Source organism: Balaenoptera physalus (assembly GCF_965194825.1).
Source record: "Balaenoptera physalus genome assembly, chromosome: 12".
Classification (NCBI taxonomy): Eukaryota; Metazoa; Chordata; class Mammalia; order Artiodactyla; family Balaenopteridae; genus Balaenoptera; species Balaenoptera physalus.
In genome coordinates, this window is record NC_138897.1 from 85,722,587 (window position 1) to 85,742,066 (window position 19,480).

The 19,480-nt window shown below is 47.3% G+C and overlaps 1 protein-coding gene and 1 long non-coding RNA gene across 3 annotated transcripts; both read right to left on the reverse strand.

Moving 5' to 3' along the window:
• Positions 1-122: 122 nt before the first annotated feature.
• On the reverse strand, positions 123-19,230 carry WSB2 (WD repeat and SOCS box containing 2). Of its 2 annotated transcripts, XM_082416848.1 has the most exons (9): positions 19,094-19,230; positions 12,997-13,165; positions 7,732-7,976; positions 7,444-7,575; positions 4,615-4,715; positions 3,275-3,447; positions 2,461-2,571; positions 2,240-2,347; positions 123-1,305 (listed from the first exon to the last, which is right to left on the reverse strand). In XM_082416848.1, the coding sequence occupies exons 1-9, from the start codon at positions 19,104-19,106 to the stop codon at positions 1,143-1,145; spliced, it is 1,215 nt and encodes a 404-aa protein (XP_082272974.1). In that variant the 5' UTR covers positions 19,107-19,230; the 3' UTR covers positions 123-1,142. The 2 variants fall into 2 exon arrangements, with proteins under 2 accessions (XP_082272974.1, XP_082272973.1); XM_082416847.1 differs by lacking the exon at positions 19,094-19,230 and having other exon boundaries at positions 12,997-13,567.
• On the reverse strand, positions 14,218-18,304 carry LOC309639539. Its single transcript, XR_014251719.1, has 2 exons — positions 15,505-18,304; positions 14,218-14,679 (listed from the first exon to the last, which is right to left on the reverse strand). It is a non-coding gene; the product is annotated as an uncharacterized lncRNA (long non-coding RNA).
• Positions 19,231-19,480: the final 250 nt, after the last annotated feature.

Consider the following 19,480-nt stretch of genomic DNA (forward strand, 5'->3'; position numbering starts at 1 on the left):
GTTTTTCTTTCAGCAACAAAGGCAGCAGAGGAGAGACTCCTCTGCTTTTTCAACACGTTTTATCATGGTACACAGGCCTCCACAAAGCACCTAGTAAGAAAGCCAAAGGATAAGATGTTGCATTTCTTTTAAAATAATTTAAAATATATTAAATTTTCCAAAGGCAGATTTTGTTTGAATGAGGTGTCTTGATTAGATAACTATACGCCACGAAGAACAGTACTTTTAAGGAGCTAGTTGTGTTTAGGGGCAGAGTTGAGACTGGCTGATGAGTCCAATGAGGTGAAGCAGTCAAGCAGATCTTGTACAGAAGAAAATCAGCTGAAATGATGACGACACCAATTCTTCACACAATTAAGAGACATCTTCACAACTGTTGGAATTAAGTACTATGGTTTTTAGATACCATTGAGAGAAACACAGTTGTACCTTAACATCTGTTGAGAAAATACAAATAAATACGCTAACTGGCGAACAACTGACAGATAACTCAGTAGCCACTGATACAGTCATGCAGTTGAGGAATACGTCCCGTGTAACATGACACACAAATCTGGCCTCCGGCACATGCACACTGTTGTTTCTTAAAAAAAAAAAAAAGCCAAGTCTAGTGTCTGTATCAGGAGCACGGCCTCTGAGTCACCTGGACTTTAGTTAAGCTAAGTAATATCTCACACTAGACGGCTCTGTGAAAACTGTCCTGTGGGTCAGAGGAAGGAAAGCCCTTGCCCACATCAAAGCGACGCTGACCAGCAGGAGAGAACTTTCACCAACACCTCCTCTGCATCCGGATCAACGACGGACACCCAGCAGAAGCCACGCTCCAGTCGAGGGAGTGGAAACTTCTTGGAATCAAAATGACCAGAGAGGGTCCAGCACTGCTGTGCGTAAGTGGACTGAAGGTTAAGGTCAGGCTCCGTCACTGCGGAAGTGGAATCCCTCTTCTACGACTGACCCTCACACGTCATGGGGAAGAGACCCCTGGCGAGGCCACTGGAATCTGGTTTTGCTACATTCTGTTCACAATCCCAAAGAGAAATTCTATCTCAATCCAAGACCAGATGTTTGGCCCATTACTCCAGCTACTTGTCAGGAAGATTTATCCTGCTACAGAGGAAACAAGTAAGACTACGGAGACTGGCTTAAAAAGTCCTGTACGTGAGGAACTCTTTCATTTTCTTAGGGATTGGCAGTGCTAGCACTTGGTACGTTGTTAGGAAACTTCGAAGGGCTTTCCGGCATAAGTGCTTCAGTGATGACAGGACCCGAGGAGCCGTCCAGAACTGGACGTGGCCATCCCTTGTCCTGAAATGAAACAGAAACCAATGCGTCACGGCAGACCTTGGAAATGTACGTTTTCACTGGGATAGATATCAATGTTCCTACTCTGACTTGCACTGGCAGGAGACTCTGGAGAGTGAAATGCAACCTGGACCTTGGAAACAGATGTAAAGGCTGTGGTGCTGAATAATTAAGGCTGCTGAGGGCATCAGGAGAACTCAAAAGACACCTCTGGTTCCAAAGTGCTGTCTCTGTCACTACAGCCCTTTATAAATCATACTATGGGTTCAAATGTAACAGGGAAGAGTGCCACCTATTGAATTACAGATGTTCCCTGTAAGGTGGTCTCTGCCCTAAATGGTTTCCTATATAAATTCTGCATCACCTTGATTTCTGCTTCCTTGCAGATTTGGCCTGTTAGGTAGCATGAATTGTAGATCTTTCACGTTTACATTCAGGTTAAATATTAAGACTAAATGATAAACTATATTAGCAGAAGAGAATATCAGAATTTTATGTACTCAGATTTCCTTAAAGGTTTCCTCACAGGCAAGAAAATTCTAGATGCTTTCTTTCCTTAAAAAGCTACATGGGGCTTCCCTGGTGGCGCGGTGGTTGGGAGTCTGCCTGCCAATGCAGGGGACACGGGTTCGAGTCCTGGTCTGGGAAGATCCCACATGCCGCGGAGCGACTGGGCCCGTGAGCCACAATTACTGAGCCTGCGCGTCTGGAGCCTGTGCTCCGCAACGGGAGAGGCCGCGATGGTGAGAGGCCCGCGCACCGTGATGAAGAGTGGTCCCCGCTTGCCGCAACTAGAGAAAGCCCTCGCACAGAGGCGAAGACTCAACACAGTCATAAATAAATAAATAAAAGAACGTGAATTAAAAAAAAAAAAAAAAAGCTACATGGAATACTCAGCAGAAATCACTACCCATCTGTTCGGCTAACAGATACATACCCCGTGGCAATAACTCCACCATGTGGAAAAAATGTGCAGCAAAGACCATTGGTCATAGGAGCAAACGCAATTGGAGTTTTCAGTTCCAGGGCCCAGATCCTGAGGAGCCTGGAGGAGAAAGGGATGTGTCAGCAGACCTGGGGCCAGACCCCCAAGGGTGATGCTACAAGCCCTTTTCAACACTTGCTCTGAGGCTGCGGAAAGAGGTTTCTCTTCGTTACCTGTCATCCGCTACCGTGGCGAGGTACAAGCCTTCGGGGGAGAAGCACACAGATCTCAGGGAGCTGATGTGGACATCGCTGTCATCCATGGGGGGGTTGAGCTGGGTGTGGCTGAGGAGGACACAGGACAGTAGGTGGGCCTGGAGTGATGGCTGCCCTCTGCCCTCCGCCTTTCATCCCCGGGCAGGAGGCCAAAGTGCCATGGCCAAGAAAAGGTTCCAGACACGTCTCGTACCCCATGTGGAAAACCTGGGGATTTGCAGACTGGAAAAGACGACTGGAAACAAGTGCATTTCATACAGCTCCAGTGTCTCGTGGAGGGGGCTGAAGGATTACTAACATTCCCTGTGCTAATTTCCTTATGCAAAGTAGGTCAGCCCTCACTTTAATGCCACAGTACAAACTGAAAGTCTTTTTTAGGCTAAGATACATGATAATTATAGGACTACCTATTATTTGCTTCAGAAAACAACAGAGACAAAGGGAAAAAGTAGACCAAGTTGGTGAGAACATGAAAATTCACTTTGGAAATAACAGTTTCAATAAGAGGATCATTCTGAACCTGTTACTACAGTTATTAGTAAATGGAAAGAAAGAGTCACTGTGAGGTTTCATAATGCTGAATCCAAAGCAGTACAGAGAGCCTCCTATAGCCGGAGACTTGAAGGCACTCGGGGCTAATTTGAGAATTGACAATGAAACACTGCTGCATGCCAGTGCCTTAGAATAAGCACAAACACACTGTGTCCTGGACCAAGACAGGTTTCCCATCGATCACCCCACCGGGAAGCCGAAGCAGGGAGGCAGTCCTTACTGGAGTGACCGCAGCCGCTCGCCAGTGTAGGGGTCCCACATGATCACATTGGTATCGTAAGAAGCCGTGACGAGCAAGGCAGAGTCGGGGGAGAAGTCACAAGAGACCACGCTGCTTTGGTGGCCCTCCAGCTTCCGGATTAATGTGTAGGACCGCATGCTCCAAAGGAAGACCTGTGGGAAGAACAGGTGCCTGGTCAGGGCGGAAACAGTGCTCAGGACGTGAACAGTGAGGGGAAGGCACAGCCTTGCCTCTCCAGGCCGCACAGCCAGGGGAAGCTAAGTCCTCCAGCCCCTTTTCGATGTTTCTTCTAGAACATGTCGTACTGGCCTAAATAAAGTGACAGGTCTGAATTCTTGAGGCACATAACCAACAAACACGCTCAAGGAGCTTACTTTAGGGGAGAATCAACCAACCGACCTCAGGAAGACGGCAGCCAACATGGCTCAGGGGAGGCTTCTGGGTCCTGCTTCTGAGCGCTCTTAGCAAACAGGGCAACGCAGGCCGAAGACCTAAGCCAAGGGCTACCTCGTCCTTTCACTTGAAACCAAAACTAGGGGTCAGAGGTGAATTCCTGGTCACCCAACAGAGCCATCTGACACCCCCCTCCGGTTTACAGGACCACAGAAATCTGCCCCACGGCTGTAGGTCTGACCTAGCTCCTTACTTGAAACCTTTCTGAGAGTCATTAAAAGAAGTATTTTCTTTTTTTTCCTTTAAGAAAACTCTCACTTTCACATAGTTCCAAACCTCAAATCAATGATTAACCACCTGGGCTGTACCAAATAGTGGACTCTTAACTTTCCCAAGTCGGTCACAGCAAACAACAGCTCAATGTAGATATAAAACTCAAACAATCGGTTCGCAAAGTGTTCCTGGGTTTCTAGTACTTTTGTTATAACAGACAGGATTTCAGGACAAAGTTCAACGAGTTACTGTACATTTTATGATTTGAATGGAAATCCTAATTAGGTGGATTCAAATTAGATGGTTCAAAGGAAATCTGGATCCACATGTGGGTTGCAACTTTTAAAATCGTAGACTCCGACGGGGAAAGAAATTTAAAAAACATGGCTTTCCCATCTCGTGAAGGCAAACAGCCCTCCCATGACATGACGGGAAGCGATCTGCTTCCAAACACCTCCTCTCGTTTGGTTTGTGTCAAAGTGCAAATCAGAAAAGGAGGGGCCTCAGCCCGGCAGCGTGCCTCCCGCTGGGGCTGATTTGCAGGCGGCTTTGGAGGACACTGGCTCACTTACCCTCTCACGCACGAGGCCGCTTCAGGCCTCCATGTCTCCCTGAACCGAAGCAGCAAAGGGCACCCCAAGTTTGAGACTCACCGACTTCTCCCCAGCTGCAGAACACAGCATGCTGCAGTCTGGCGAGATGGAGCAGCAGTAAACCCACTGCAGGTGGCCCGATAACACCTGAATCTGTTTACCTGTCAGAGAAATGGAGTACACGGTGAGCCGACTCCCAAGACCACAGAGCAGGAAGCTTGAAGCACCGGCGGTGGTGCCTCCCCCCAGCCCCGCCCACTATATGCAGCGGTTCGCTAGCAGCTGAGCCCACGGGCCCCTTTTTTAACGCAGAGAAAGAAATATGACAGGATTTGTCATTTAAGTGCCTGAAATCCATTAACATGACGTTATAATGCCCAAGGGAAATCATTACCTACTGTTTCACCAAAATCCGCAAGGTCAGTGGGACAAAGGCTGTCCACAGATCAGGTTTGATACATTCCTCTGATAGCAGAGGACATTCTTTTCAGGTCCCCCAACCACCTCAATTACTTTCAAGCATCCTTCCAAATCTGAGAGAGTGTTTACCTTCACTTCTCTGTCGTTTACGCTCTGTAATGGTTTCCCCCTGGCCACAAGGATCCCACTCTCACCCTCCTCCCACCCTCACCAGGATGTCCGGATGAGCAGTGGTGCAGCATAATTAGGGCCACATGCTCTGGAGGCAGGTAAACTCGGCCTTGAATCCTGGCTCCACTGTTTACTCAGTGCATAACCCTAGGTCACTCACGTCATCTCTCCAGGTCTCCACCTGGGAAAAAACTAAATGCCCATCAACAGAGGAATGGATGAATAAAGGGTAGTATTCCACCTGTTAAGTCAGATGAAATTAAGGAACTAGATTTTCCATGGAGTACTGTCTAATGAAAAAGGAAAAAGCAAAATGCAGAAAAAAATGTGAAGAATATGATTCCATTTTTGTGAAACAATGACCCCCAAATCCATAAATGTAAAAGTGAGTGTCTGGGACTTCCCTGGTGGCACAGTGGTTAAGAATCCGCCTGTCAATGCAGGGGACACGGGTTCGAGCCCTGGTCCGGGAAGATCTCACACGCCACGGAGCAACTAATAAGCCCGTGCGCCACAACTACTGAGTCTGTGTTCTAGAGCCTGCGAGCCACATCTACTGGGCCCATGTGCCAGCGCGCCTAGAGCCCGGGCTCTGCAACAAGAGATGCCACCGCAATGAGAAGCCTGCGCACCGCAACGAAGAGTAACCCCCGCTCGCAGCAACTAGAGAAAGCCTACATGCAGCAATGAAGACCCAATGCAGCCAAAAATAAATAAATTAACAAAAAAAAAAAAAGTGAGTGTCTGAATAGGATTATGCAAGTATAGAGAAAAATATGGAAGGCAATATGGAAGGGTCTTATTTAGCATGGGTGACAGGACTGCAGGGGGATTCTGGAGGCATGCAAAGGAGGGGAGGATGAGAAAGTTTGGGGGCAGAAGCCCCAGAAAAGGGGGGAAGAACGTATATGGTCATACATATGCATTTAGGAATTCACGTGTATGTGTGGGTATACAGAAATAAATTTTATGAAAGTCAGTCATGGTTTCCTCAGCTCTCAAGTAAGAAGCGTACCTGCTCCCCCGGGGTAGGTGTGAGTGAATAAATCACGGCAGGGTGGGAGGGCAGGGCCCCGTGCCCCGTGCCCGGGGACACTACTCGAGTCCCCTCCTCTCCTTGAGAAGCCCTAGTGAGTGGCTGGCCTCGTCCGTTCTGCCCACTCAGTCCCCTTCAGCGAGTCCTCCCTGCCTGCCTCAGCTGGTGGCAAGGTGCCTGCGCCGCTCAGTAAAAGAGGCGCTGCGCCCGAGCACCCTCCCGGCCAGCAGGCCCACCTCAGACCGCACGGCCACAAGCTCCACTGCAGCGGGCGGACAGCACCCAGGGCGCGCTGCGCGACTCCATGCCTTCAGAGGCGGACACCACAAGCACCTCCTTAGTTGCCTGACAAGTTACCAGGCTCGTTTCCGAGAGGGCAGGGACGGGGCCCCTCTCGTGGCGTGCAGAGCTGCACAGTCACCGCTCGGACTCTGCATCATCAGGGACGAGGGGGCTCTTCATGAACCGCCCACGTCCCCATTTCCTCCTTCCCTGTCCCTCCACGCCTGCGAGGGAGAAATGGCCCGGCGACCAATTCCCCTTCCCTGTGTCACCTTCCCAGCTGAGGAGCAACACCAGAGATGTCTGGAATTCTTCGGCGGGCTGCTGCACTAAAGCTGACCGCCCCCCTCCCCACCCCAACCTGAGAGGATTCTTCTAGACCTAGATTCCACTGTGCAAAGAAACTTTACTTCTAACAGCAAGTACCCAACATGGATGAATTCTTCCAGATCAGTGGTTCTCAACCCAGGGAGACTGTGGCCTTTATGTTGACACTGGGCTATGTCTGGAGACATTTGTGGTTGTCGCCACTGGAGAAGGTGCTACGGGCATCTCACGGGTTAAGAGGGCAAGGATGCTGTCCACACCAGAATGCACGGGAAGGTCCGTAACAAAGAATTATCCAGCCCAATACGGCAAGAGTGCCACAGCTGAGAAAACCTATTCTACACCATGTATTTTCGAGACGGGTGAAAACTGGTTCTTGATGGCCAGAAAAATCTGACCTTTTTTTATGTACAAAGCACAGATATGCATCCAGTACCTGAAGAGATATTCAATATATTTTTGGGGTGAAAATCTCCCAGGTGGTGAGGGGGCTGGGGGGTGACTAGGAAAAACATGTCTAAAACGTCTCCTTAGGAGGCAATAACAGAAAAAAGGTTGAGAAACACTGTTCTGGACAAAATGACACTGGTCAAGTAGAGAGAGGGGCAAATACAGTATTTTGGGGCTGCCAAGTCATTCCGTCACCTCCATACCATGTTTATTCAGGTCCCAGATGCGAAGAGTCTTATCTCGGGATGCAGAAACCAAAATCAAACTGCCACTGGGTGTGAAGCTCAGATCTCTCACGACGTCTTGGTGGCCAGACAGATTCAAAAGCAGGAGCCCTAGCGTGAGAGAGAGGGGCCCTCGATCAGGGGAAGAGGCAGCTCTGGTTTACAGGTCACAGCCACACCCCTCAGCCAACTGGCGGCCCCTCTGGTCCCTGATTGGAACGTGCACGAGAGCCCCCTGGGGCCTGATCCCAGCCAGAAATGACCTACCTGTCTGTACCTCCCAAATCTTGATCTGCCCATCGTTGAGCCCTGTAGCAAGAATCAGGCAAGAGACGTCTGGCACCTGGGGATGGTGGCGTGCCCAGAGCTTCCTGCTGGGTGGAGAAGGCCACGGGCTGAAGGCCAAGCCCCAGACAATCTGCCCACAGTCCAGCGTCTTCTCCTTTGGGCTGCCTCGCCCTTTTGTATCATTTTTGCTGCTTCGGCTTTTGGCTTCGAACCCTTTAGGGATGCTGGGGAAAGCAGAGAGTTCTTAATGAGTCTGAAATTGCCACCAAGTCAATCGACTTTTCATTCTGGGGTATCTAAGCCTTTGAAAGCCTAGAAACAAACAGGCCTTCAGTGAATTCTAGTACGACCTTTCTTCTTGTTTTTTTTTTTAGAATTCGTGTAACAGAGACTTCACTGGCCGTGGCTCATCCCATCTGTGACAGCCCTGCAGTGGGGCGACCTGCCTTGTGGGATAACTAGATCACAGATGCTCCAGGGAGCCATTTGCTTCTTCAGAAAGTTCTCCTGGGTTTTGGTGCGTGGAAGGAAAGATGCACTCCATGTTTCTCATGAGAAAGAAAGCATGCTGTAGGTTTGGAACTAGGACAGAACTTAGAGCCTGAATAACCATCTGCCACTCTTCTGCCTCATACCCCCCTTATCCCTAGCTTACAAAGTCCCCAAGGAGCAGGAAAATAAACCCATTGTTCGGGCCAACAGTTTGCTTGGTACACGCTGATTTCCACCTTCACTCACTTTGCTCCGATCAATGAATGAGGCTCTTTCATTTACTTCTCGGATGGCACATCCAGTCCAGGAACCAACCAGCAGGGCAGTCAAGGAAAGAACTCACAGAGCTGTTCAGGGACACGCTGACCTCAAAGATATCGTGGCCCAAGCCTTTCCTTTTACCTTCTACTTATGCTGAAACACAGGCCCAGACAAGCTAAATAAGACTCCGTCCCTAAGAAACAGGGCCCTGCCCACCACTCTGCCTCGCAGACAATCTCTCAAAGGCATGAGCAATTAAACAGTCCTGGGGTTCGGCCCGCAAACGCAGAACACTTATCTGTGGTACACTTTATCACTGTAAGTATTCAGTCCTGCTTTGCTACATGGCTCTGATCACACCCCGTGGTTTATCGAACCGGGGGAAAGAGTGATGATAAAGCTGGGACTCATTTCCATGAAAAATCCTATAGCCAACATACATGCAGCTGAACCTCTTTCTGTATTACATCTGTTCCCGAAAAGTTAAGTAAGTCATATTTTTGCCAATCGCATCATCGAAATATAGTAAAGAACTGTAAGCAAGCTCACCTACAGAACTAGAAGGGAGAGATTGGGGCAAATGTGGGCTCCTTCGGCTCTGAAAGTCTGTCACTGTAAAGCAGAGGCTGCGGGAGTGTGCCCGGGAGGGCAGTCTGTTCCGTACGCAAAGCTGTCTCCCACCTCCACCAGGCTCGTCTGCCCACCTCTCGCCTAGGGATGTGTTCACGCTCGAGCAGCAGAGCTGACTTGTCTTGACAGAGATATACGGCCCCCAAAGCCAGAAATATTTACTATCTGGGCCTTTACAGAAAAAGTGTGCCGACCCCTAGACTAAATGGCCAAACGTGGTCTGAAAATTTGTCATTCTGACAGAACATCTGAAATGTGACACTGAATGTCTTTTCAATGAAGCCCGCCCAATCCACATCCGGCCCCAGCCAGGCCGACACACGCACTTCGAAGACCTGCCGGGCCCTGACTCAGGGGCCTGAGTTGGCCATCCAGGGGAGAAGCACAGAAAAGGCAGGCTATGGAGAGAGCTCGGTAGGCCAGCTCAGAACCTCCAAAGTTACCTTTCTTTTTTTTTTTTTTTTTTATAAAATCCTGATTTCTGTATTTGAATTAAGGGATACATCTGTAGCTACTTTATTCCAAAGGAATTAAGGCACACTGACATAGTAATTCATTTTACTATCAGAAATTTAACATGTTAGGGGTAGAGATAACTTTCCTGGGGTCACAAAATCGGGGGCAGAACGGAAACTAGTAGTCAAGTCTTGGGTGTCCTAGCCTAGTGTTCAGCACATGCCCTGGACTTCAGAGTCTGCAATGAATTCAAGGGATGAGCTACATGGGAGGTGGCAGATGTGACTGTGGGAGGGGGCCGCTCGGGGCCAGGGACAGTCATTAGGAGAATTTAACTTCACCAAAATTGAATTTTCAGCAAATTTTATTTCTAAAAGTAGTAGTACATTTATCTAGTTATTATCAATTATTTGCTCAATATCAAAAGCACTACATTATATGATTTTTTAAATGTATAACAATCCTAACAAGAATATAAAGGCCCCAGATTTCCCCTTTTAAAGGACTTTAAAAATAACAATTATTTTAAATTATAAAATTAATAGTGAAACATGGGGAAATTTTGGAAATGAGAAAATTATAAAAATTACCCAGATCCTAATACCACTCTAACCACAGTAAACACTGTATGATGAATTTTTATTTATGTGTACATTCACATGTTATTCAAAAACAAATTTGGGATTATACTGCAAATACAGTTTCATAGCTTGCTTTTTTTCAGTAAGCCTTGTACTGTAAGCATTTCCTCAAGCTATTATTCTTCAAAATGTGTGATTTTTCCCTAAAACAAGTAACTGCTCATTTAACATATTAAACAATATTTCCCTCATTATATTAAACAAAAGATACACATAAAGGGTTAATGCTCAAATTTACATTTTCCCTAATATTGGAAAGATATATTTATGTATAGTAATATATATATTTGAAAACAAGAGTGATTTTCAAGGAAGTAACAGGTTTCCCACTTTATACGTTTTAAAAAATATTTTTTCAGACTACAAATCTACATCAGATTTAAGTCGGGATATGAAGTTGAGTCCCTTGTATTTAGACTGGGGGAATCAATAAATAATGAGCTTGGCATTACCATTAAATTGAGTATAGAAGGAACTAAAAATTGTGATTAATAAAAACAAAAAACACATACAACAATCTTTGATGGCTACAAAAATACACAGCAATGCCACAATTTTCTTAAGCGTTCTCTCATCACCAGATTTTAAGCTATTTCTGATTTTTAACTATCATATGATTAATTTCATGTTGAAAATCAGTGTATGTAAATGGATGACCTCCCACTTGCAGCAACATGGACGGACCTAGAGATTGTCATAGTAAGTGAAGTCAGTCAGACAGTGAAAGACAAATATCGTGTGATATCACTTATATGTGGAATATAAAAAAATGGTACAAATGAACTTATCTACAAAACAGAAATAGAGGCACAGATGTAGAACACAATCTTATGGTTACCGGGGGTAAGTGACGGGAGGGATAAATTGGGAGATTGGGATCGACATATACACACTACTATATATAAAATAGATAACTAATAAAGACCTACGGTATAGCACAGGGAACTCTACTCAATATTCTGTAATGACCTATGTGGGAAAAGAATCTAAAAGAGACTGGATATATGTATATGTATAATTGATTCATTTTGCTGTACAGCAGAAAATAACAACATTGTAAATCAACTATACTCCAATAAAAATTTTTAAATAAATAAATAGACGACCCCATTTCTGAGATTCCTAATCGCAGGAAGAACAGTTTTAAGGTCCTCGAAATGGCCTTCCTTCCAGCAAGTGCACAAATTTATACTCCTCGACCCCAGCAGCGTGCAGAGTACGCACCTCAGCAAATTTTCATCAGCGTTACCTATTATCAAGGCAACAAGTTTCAGACTGAACTAACAAAAAACTTAAATCTAACGTGCTACTTGTAAGAAATGCTTAAAGCAAAACAAATGAGACCCTCATGGGCAGGGGCCATGATTGATTTATTTCAGGATTCTCAGCCCCTGGCTCTGGGTCAGGCAAGGAAGACTGCAACAACTGCTGGCTGAGTAAATAAATACAGACGTAGAGTTGCCCTGTGAGAAATGAAAAAAATACTGATGCTGGGCCATCTGACTGGGAGCTCACAGCATTCAGATACTGGGACTTGTCCACCCCAGAGAAAGAAAAGCTAGTTAATATCAGGAACTCAACTTGGTTGATAATAAAAAAGGCAACTAGCCAACTTTAAAATGGACCAAGGATCTGAATAGACATTTCTCCAAAGAAGACATGCAAAGGGCCAATAAGCACATGAAAAGGTGGGCAAGATCAGTAGCCAGCAAGGAAATGCAAATCAAAACCACAATGAGATGCCACTTTGCTCCCACTAGGATGGCTACACTATAATCAAAAAGACAGTCGATAACAAGTGTTTGTGAGGATGTGGAAAATTTGGAAATCTCCAACATTGCTGGTGGGATTGTAAAATGGTGCAACCACTTTGAAAAACAGTCTGACAGTTCCTCAACCAGTTAAACATACACAAAAACATATATCCACACAAAAACTTGACGTAAGTGTTCACAGAAGCATTATCTAATAGCCAAAAAGTGAAAACAACCTGAATGTTCACCAGCGGATAAACTTATAAACAAAATGTGGTGTCTCCATAAAATGGAACATTATTTGGCAGTAAAGGGAAATGAAGTAATGAAGCATGCTACAGCATGGATAACCATGAAAACAGCATCCTAAGTGAAAGAAGCCAGTCAACCGACTACATAGTGTATGATTCGATTTGTATGAAATGTCTAGAATAGACAAATCTATAAAGACAGAAAGTAGATTAGAGGCTGCTCAGGGCTGGAGAGCAGAGGGGGATTAGAGGGTTTCTTTTTGGGGTGACAAAAATGTTCTAAGATTGATCATGGTGATGGATGCACAACTCTGTGAATATTCTCAAGTCACTTAGCTGTATACTTTATTTATTCTTTTTGTGAAAGACAAGTTTATTTGCCTCCAAAGGACTCAGGTAATTTAGAGGAATTTAAAATACAGTTAGTTGGTAAGGGGGAATCATCCCAAATCAGCAGCTGCCGAATAATCAAGCCTAACTACCCAGTTGGGCCTCTAGCTGTATACTTTAAATGTGCAAATTGTATGGCGTGTAAATTATATCTCAGTAAAGCTGTTAAAAAAAAAAAAACTCGGGGCTAACATAATCTCGATGGAGTTAATTTTCACAGGTACAGAATGTGGGATCCTGGAAACCTCACTGATCAATTCCTGAATGGTTTTGGCCACCTTCTCTCTCCTGCTCTCGGGCAGGGAGTCATCTGGGAGAGCGCTCAGTTCCCCAGGACTCCCTCATTCCCTTGGGTGTGAAAGAACTTACAACTGCTCCTCCAGCGGCCAGGGGATCAGCTTGACAATGCAGTGTCCTTGAGACCAGGCGAACCAGGAACCATCCGGAGAGAAGGCAACGCTCCACGTTTCACAGCTTGACTTCCAATCAAACTGATGGGGGCGCCCGGGCTTGAGTTCGGCCAGCAGCAGTGGCTCCTCTGGGGCAGGAGACAGCATGCTTCAAACAAGCACCCTCACCTCGAGGGAAAGGGCAGAACCAGGCCCCTGACCACCTTGCTGACTCAGAAACTGGAAAGCCACCGAGGTCTCCCCATGGCAAAAAGTAACAGTCCGGATTCTGGGAGGGAGTTGTCATTTAAATGACCTGGGGCAATAACAGTAGCCACAGGCCAAATTCCAGTGGGGTTACTCAGTTCTGGCATCCTGACTGCTGGTTAACCATGACTCAGAGTAACCTTTGTAAGAGTGAGCCCAGTGAAGGGAGGCTTCATTTTCCTATGAAAGCCCGAAGAGGAAGAAAGGAGACAAGCCAGGCAAGGATCAGACGGTGCTGATGAGGAGGCCTTCAGATGCACTTAAGGTCTCTCCAAAAGAACCTGCTACTGGGAAACAGGTGAAAGAAGGAATATCTGAAACTCACAGGCTCCCTCTCACTCCCCATCATCCCCCCCATCATCAAGGCTAAAATGTTCAGCACTGGCCCTGCTTCCTGTCACTCAGACTTCTTGATCTGGCCTCCCACTTCCATCTCCTCTCTATTCTGGCCTAAACCTTCATCCCATCTTGCCCCGATCTTTTACAAGACTCTCCTGATGCGTTTTCTCCTGCCCCCAGGGACCCTGCTGAAGCTGAAACGCACATCACATCACGACATTTCTTTCAAATACATTCCAAAGCTCCCACCTGCCTACCAGATAAAGGAAGCTGAGCCCCAGCCTCCCCTTTCCGGTCTCCCTGCACACCACACGCCGGCCACACACACCTCCCTGTTGTGCCCCAAGTAGCTCATCTGAGTTCACACCTAGACTCATTTTCTGCTTATGAGAATCCCACTGAGATTAGCAGCCCAGAAGCATACCCAGATCTCACACTATCAAAGCGGAAGGAAGTCCCACTCTCCCTATTTCTTTCTCTCCTGTAGTGACAAGTTTCCCTCTGCCCCAACGCCGCCCCCAGCTGGGAATTTACACAGCCGCCTTCAAACGCCAAGCCGATTCAATCCTTGTTTCTTTTGCGGGGGGGGGGGGGGGGGGGGGGCGGGGCGGAGGCTAGCACAGCGACCTGTGAAGGGCGGGGGCTGGACTGGTGCTTCTTCATCGACCTGAAGGGCAGTCCCCAGTTCAAGTCTCTCCTCCAGCGGAAGATTCTCAATGGCTGACAAAGCTTGTAAGTTCAAGGCCTTCAGAACTGATTTTTTGACCGCTATGATTGCGTTACATACGAATATAAAAACTGGCTTCCATCCTGAATGAGGTCACTGTCTGATGTGTATGTTCCACTTTAGCAGTTTTGAGACTTTGACCTTTTTATAGCTGTTACCAGATAGATACTAATTTAAACAGCCCCTATTTCGTATATTTTAGGACACATCTTTATAAGTCTTCTCAGTTTGACCCTGTTAAAATCAGGATGTGTCAAGCAATGACTTTTCATAGTTAAATAGGCAGTATTTTTTTCAGTGACACATACTGGCAATACAATCCATGATATCCTGGATTCAATGAAACAGATGGTAAACAGACGGTAAACATGCATATATGTATATAATATTTATACGTATATATATATATGTTCTGACATATGCATTATAGGAAAATACATGGGTACATCTTGTTTCATGAAATAAATGTGCTGCTGAAAATTCTGTCTTTAAATAGAATTTTAATAAATCATATTAAGCCTTTATGGCTTTGTTATTTAAAGAAAATTTAAGGATGTTTCCTTTGTAAAGAGAATATTCATTCCCTGAGGTTCTATGCTTAAATCTAGGTTTTAATATATCAGATCTGTCTAAATTGGCATTTGTATACGCCCAGGTAATTCCTCCTAGAAATCTGTATGTGTTTGCACAGGCGATCCTTTCACTTACACAAGTACTTGTGTATCTGAGCACAGTCCTCTGGCTGTGAATACCTGCACGGTAAGAAGTTACTTTATACTGTAAATCCAAAACAAGACCCAGTGTTACGCAGCAACCCCGTGGCGTTTATTCCCATTATTTCTAGGTATCTTCTTAAGGTAAAAGAGCCCTATTCTGTTGATGCCTCCCCATGGGGTCCAGTGGTTCTCAGCCAGGGGCACTTTTGCCCCCTAGGGACATGTGGCAACGTCTGGGCACGTTCTGGTTGTCATGACCAGAGGCGGTGCTACTGGCATCTAACGGGTGGAGGCCAGGGATGCTGCTCAACATCCTACAGTGCACACGGCGGCCGCTACGACGAAGAATTATTTTCCTCAAAACGTCAGTGGTGCTGAGAAACCAGGTGGAGTCAAATATTAAACGACACTGACTGATCTGGAGGTACATTTTCATCACCTGACTTCATTCCATCCTGGTAATATTCACACTTGGTTCGCTTCCTCCACGATACGCACGTTATCCATCCTTTCAACACCACGGAGGCTCCACACAATGTGAAAAGGGGTCACCCCTGACTTCTCTCTTTTCTTTACCTCCCAAACCAAATCCATTAACAAGTTCTACTGCATCTGCTTCCAAAAGACTTGCCAGACCTAACTTCCCTCCATCTCACGGCTGCTATTCTAACCTATGCAACATCGTCTCATCAACATTGGCTCATATATGCAACATCATTTCTCACTAAGCAGCCTCCTAGCTCCCTCTGCTAGGAGACTGCTCTCCTAGCTCCCCCTCTGGCCCCCACCACCCATTCTCCTCACCTTTCAGAGTGATCAGTTTCGATCACTCTTAGAATAAAATCCTCACCCTGCCCTAGAAGTCCTGGACACTGGCCTTCTCTCACCCCTTGACTATGCTCAATTAGTTCTGACCTCAGGGCCTTTGCACCAGCTATTCTCTTAGACTGGAATGCCTGCATGCCTGGCGCCTTCTCTTCATCCAGGTCTCGGCTCAAAGGACAACTCCTTAGAGAGCCCTGCTCTGATCCCAAGTCAATGTCCTTCATAACTCCTCACTTTATTTTCTTTACAGCACAATCACCATTATGATTATTATCCGTCTCCCTCCAATTAGGACATCAATGCCACAGACAGAGCAGGGACCTTGTATGTTTATCCCCAGTGCCTAGCAGAGTTCCTGGCAGAGAGCAGGCACTCAGTAAATATTTGTGGAATAAATATACATGGTATCTCTCTATAATATAAATGAAATGAAGCCCCTTAGACTATTATGATGACTTTGCCAAACATTTTACATGAAATGCTTCTTAAACATAAGCCATACCCAGATTTCACACTCTATTTCTGTGATTTGGGGATTTAATCTCTTGCTATTTCAGGCTCAAGAATCCAAGGACTAAAATAAGAAAAAAAACGAAGGAACTACGGAGATTCTGAAGAGGAGGCTGGGGCCCAAACTAAACTTGGCTGCTGGAAAAGAAAGCCATAATTAGTGCAGAACTTTAAAAAAAAAAAAAAACCAGAGGCAAGAGGATCCAGCGTCATCTGGGATTGTACCTGCCCTGGCCCTTCTTGGTGAAAAGGCCTATGGATCCGAGTTTTCTAATTAAACACTGGGATGTGTTTGGATAATCAGGCAGAGTGGAAAGACATTTACCATGGGCCTCTTCTGTGAACGGAGATTTGCCTGAACACAGAGAGAGAGAAGCTGTGAATGACTCTAGCCAGCAGGAAGCTTGTGATTTGTCCTGCCCTGAGATCTTCACATAAGATGTTCCATCGGTCCAGAAAACTCTGCCTGGCTGGCCCCAGATCCTTGCCCAGCTGCTCTGCCTACCATTCAGGCCTCAGTGCTGGTGTCACCTTCTCAGAGACCTTCCTGGCCTCACTATCCAAAGTGGCCCAGTCACTTTCTTTTCACTCCACTGAATTTTCTTTATAACTGTCACTCACACAACTTCTCTCGATTGCTTACTTGTTTTTATGCAACTGTTGTTTCTCTCTTCCCCACCCTCATCCCGAACTGTTCACTGCTATTGGGCTGTGCTGTCCAATACAGTAACTGCTAGCCACACGTGGCTACTAACCTTCTGAAATGTGGCAAGTCCCAATTAGGGCCATTAGGTACATGATACACGATTTACTTCAAAGACTTAGTACAAAAGCAAAAATCTAAAAATTTTCAATAATTATTCATGATTACATGTTAAAATGATAATATTTTAGATATGTGGGATTGGCAAAGATATAATTTTAAAATTACTTTCACCTGTTTCACTTTTTTTTTTAATGCAACTACTAGAACATTTCAAATTGCGTATGTGGCTCGCGTTGTATTTCTATTGGCCGGTGCTGGCCTAGAGTGCCTGGTCCATAGTAGACACTCAATAAATATTTGAATGAATAAATACATTCTAACCACTACTCTGAAGATATCTACTGCTGTCCATTACAATTAGTCCCATTACAATGGTCTTTATTCAGTTTCAAAAGAATAAAACTCTGGCCTTTTTTTTTTTTTTAACGGTAGCTTGGCAGCTCTCAACAGCTCAGCCCACACCCCAAAACACAGTCGTCAATCATTAGGAAAAAACCCCGAACTGGAAACAGATTCCTGCTAAAAAGGGAGGCTAGCTCCAGATCGCTTTCAGATATAAACTAAAAGGAGTCAATGGAATAGACAGCGGAAGCTATAAAAAGATTCACATAAGATTTCAGGCAAACAGTAGGGGCCATTTAACAACAGTTCTATGGGTAACAAACTCACCGAAGAGAAAGCCCTTATCTAGATGGGAAGGCAGAGAGAGCTACCTCTACACCTGGTACTGAATGCCTGACTCCAGCAAACAAAGAAACGTCATTTCCCAAATTAAAAAGTTACACCACCCCAGGGAAAACCCTGATTTCAACCCACCCACCCACAATCCCTGCTCCATCAAAGAAGCCAGGGAAACACAAAAACATCCACGATCAGAATCCTCCAGACCAGAATGAAGCTTGAACTTCACTGGAAGAATACAAAGAGGTTCTGGAACAAATTCTGAGCCTAGGCCTTGACCCCTTCTGAGAAATTTCCCCGGAGGAAACCGCCTTTAAGCATGGGAGTATATTCAAGAGTTGGGACTCCCAGAATAAATCACAAGCCCACCCCAAATTTCTATTAGTGGGGTTTAGGGGCAAAGTGGTTGGAAAGAAGCCTGAAGGACGCGTCTTGAGGTTTGGCCTTTGCATAACAAGCACACCATTCCCACTGAGGCTGCATGGTCATTTGGGCTGACCCTCCAAGTGCTTCCAATATTCTCCGACTTCCACACCGTTTTCTGATGACAGCTGTTAACAAGGAGAGAGGCAAGTACCTCACTCATCGGTGTATCCTAAACTTGTCCCCTCATCCATGTCACCAGGGATCGGCAGCCCGACTCTACAAATCAGTCTCTATTGAGAGAGGCTTGGAATATGTGTTTTCAATAGGGATTCCAGACCCCATTTTCACGCACAGACAAGTTTGGGAAGCTCCCAACCACCCGCTGAGGCAGATACTATAATAATTAGCCCATTTTGCACCTACAAAACAGACTTGGGTTAAGTGGTTCGTCCACTATCACACAGCCTGTAAGGAGCAGAGCGGACTCCCACCCAGACATCGAGTGCAGCACCTGGGCACCCACTCCCTCGGGTATCACTCCCCCCCCCCCACCCGAGGGCCTGGCGCCCGTCGCGTCCCACCCGGGCGGAGGCGTCGGGCTCCGGGCGCCCCCGACTGTCCCAGGGATGGGGATCCCCGCCGCGCAGAGGCCCGTCCTCCCCGGGTCCAGTCGGCGGCGGGAGACGGGGTGGCGGCCGCTGACAGCGAAAGCGAAACAAAGCTGATCGCCCGGCGCGCACCCTGCCGCCGGCCGACGCGGACGGCCCAGGCCCGGCGCCCCCGCCGTCCCCACCCCCCGCCCCGGCCGAGCCCGCGCCCCACCCCCCCGGGAACGGGCCCGGCCCCGCCGGCGGGGAACGCGCACCACGGCCCCACTCACCTCCGGCCTCCATGGAGGACGCGCGCGGCCCCGCGGCAGGCGGCGGGCGCCTCAGCCCCCCGGGCCGCCGGCCCTCATGCCGCCCCCGCGCCGCCCGCCCCCGCCCCCGCCCCGGCCCCGCTGCCGCCGCCGCCGCCGCCGCCGCCGCGCCCGCCGCCGCCGCCCGGAGAGGCCATCAGCTGCTTCCCGTCACATGGCGGCGGCCGCGGGCGGGGACGCGCGGGGGGCGGGGCCGGGGCGGGCTGGAGAGAACCCGGGAGCCGGGCTGCGGGACGGCGGGGGGCGGGCAGGTGGACGCTGGGCGGGGAAGGGTCGGCCCTGGGGGGTGGGGGGGGAACGGGGCCGAGGGGAAAGCGGGGTGGGGGGGCAGGTAGACGCGGGCAGGAG